Here is a 1844-nt window from a genome sequence, read left to right on the forward strand (position 1 = left end):
TCAGTCCAGTGAACAAGAAATGAAAAGTACACGTGTCACTGAAACTCAATAATCGTAAATATAGTACAGGATATGCTTCTACAAATACACTTTAATAACCACCCTATTTTAGTTAACATGAACCTGAATAATGCTAACGCCCTCCAATGACTTGCACATGGTTCTGCAAATTAGCCCTTTCAATTTTTACACTGTCAAACACTTCTCTTTTTCTCTTAGGCTCTTAGCAACTGTGTCTTTGATTCCGCTTGAATAACAGAAGCTTGTTTTCTCCTTTCAAGACTAATATTTTCAGAAACTAGGGGCTCCAACGAACCATTGACTTGATCACCGAAAGTGCTTTTTTCACCCAGTTGTTCTCTGTTGTCCTTTCCAGCTGATGCACTGATATTTGACTCCTGAGAGTAGGAAATGAGATGGTAAGATAAAAGATTAACAGTTTCAAATGTCTAATTTGCAGAAAAAAAAAGGGTTAAAATTTCCTTATTGTGGATCCTTTTATACTGATCCAAGGAAGATTGCCACTTCTATATGCTTCTACCAAGCAAGTTGGTCCATTTGAACATCATACTAAGTAATTCAAGAATATTTACCGAATTTGAATTCTCCATCACATATATTCTTTCAATCCCATGGCTTTCTAGTAAATGTTTGTCCCGGGTTGTAACGATGACTCTAGTTCCACGGCCAAACCAATCAGGTTTTCCAGCAAGAGCTTGTAATTGTTCTATCTTGTCAACATCATCTAGAATCAAAAGGGTCTTCTTCTTTTGTTGGAGCCAGTGCTGTATTGTTGAAATTCCATGTTCAATGTTTCTTGATTTGAGATTCTTCCTTTCAAAAATGTTGGAAAGAAGTATGTTTTGAAGATGTACTAAACCATGCTTATATGAATTTTCTCTCACATTTTCAAGAAAACATATACTTTCAAAACCATTAGCAATCAAATGATAAATTGCATGAGCTATAGTTGTTTTGCCTGATCCACCATTTCCATAAATCCCTACCATGTGGACACCATCATAGCCATCGGAGAATAAAAGCGACTTTACTTCTGACACCTGAGACTCTAATCCAATTGGATAATCAGCATGTAAAGAGACACATTTAATCTCCCTTGACACTACTTCAACGATCTTCCCAATAAACTCGTGTTCATATTTATTCCTGCTCAATACATAAGACAACTACATGTGCTAAGTCATACCTATTTGAAATTGTAGTTATTGGACAAATAAAGGAATAGTGAAAAAGATGGTAAGGTACCCTTCGAAAACAAAGCCAGTAAAATTAGCTGCTCGATGCCCGAGCAAATGTTTGCTGGATTTTCTTGCCACTAACAAGATCCTCGAGATCCATGAAGGTGTGGATTTCCTTTTCACAAAAAGCTTTGTGGAGATAGCCAGTGAAACCGTAGCGAGTTTCATCGCCTCTGAAGTTGAGGAAGACGTGGGAAACTTGAGGAGGAGCCATGGGAGTTTAATTTGCAGCTCGAAAATCATTGAACTAGTTAATGAAGATAATGCTTGATCAGTTCAAGTCAGTCAACAAAACAAATGTTTTTAAATACAGTTAAGTAACCAATTAGTAATTACTTATGGAAGCCACTTTCTCATTTCCTGTTAACCATGGTGGTCAATCCCTCGCGGCGGAATAAAAGAATCGGGTGCTTTTTACACTTACTCAAATACTTACACACTTCTCAGTCCTCACCTTCGAGGTGTTTTTCCATGTCTCCATGCTGTGTTTTTATATTCTAAAATAATTTAGACTCTACAGAGCAAGAACTTTATTAAATGTATGAGGTGATTGACTCGTTGTACTCAGTGATTCACCTACAGAGC

At 36.9% G+C, this 1844-nt stretch overlaps 2 protein-coding genes across 4 annotated transcripts in view; both read right to left on the minus strand.

Annotated features, from left to right (window-relative positions):
• Positions 1-1844, minus strand: part of LOC107641418 — a 13162-nt gene that overhangs the window by 4289 nt on the left and 7029 nt on the right. The gene's annotated exons all lie outside the window — the stretch shown is intronic.
• LOC107644629 (TMV resistance protein N-like) lies at positions 40-1838 on the minus strand. Of its 3 annotated transcripts, XM_021103108.1 has the most exons (5): positions 1596-1838; positions 1267-1506; positions 1008-1167; positions 594-785; positions 40-398 (listed from the first exon to the last, which is right to left on the minus strand). In XM_021103108.1, exons 2-5 carry the CDS (start codon positions 1500-1502, stop codon positions 216-218), a joined length of 771 nt encoding a protein of 256 aa, XP_020958767.1. In that variant the 5' UTR covers positions 1503-1506; positions 1596-1838; the 3' UTR covers positions 40-215. The 3 variants fall into 3 exon arrangements, with proteins under 3 accessions (XP_020958767.1, XP_016204013.1, XP_016204014.1); XM_016348527.2 differs by having other exon boundaries at positions 594-1167; XM_016348528.2 differs by lacking the exon at positions 1596-1838 and having other exon boundaries at positions 594-1167; positions 1267-1587.

The sequence above is a fragment of the Arachis ipaensis genome, chromosome B05 (assembly GCF_000816755.2).
Source record: "Arachis ipaensis cultivar K30076 chromosome B05, Araip1.1, whole genome shotgun sequence".
Classification (NCBI taxonomy): Eukaryota; Viridiplantae; Streptophyta; class Magnoliopsida; order Fabales; family Fabaceae; genus Arachis; species Arachis ipaensis.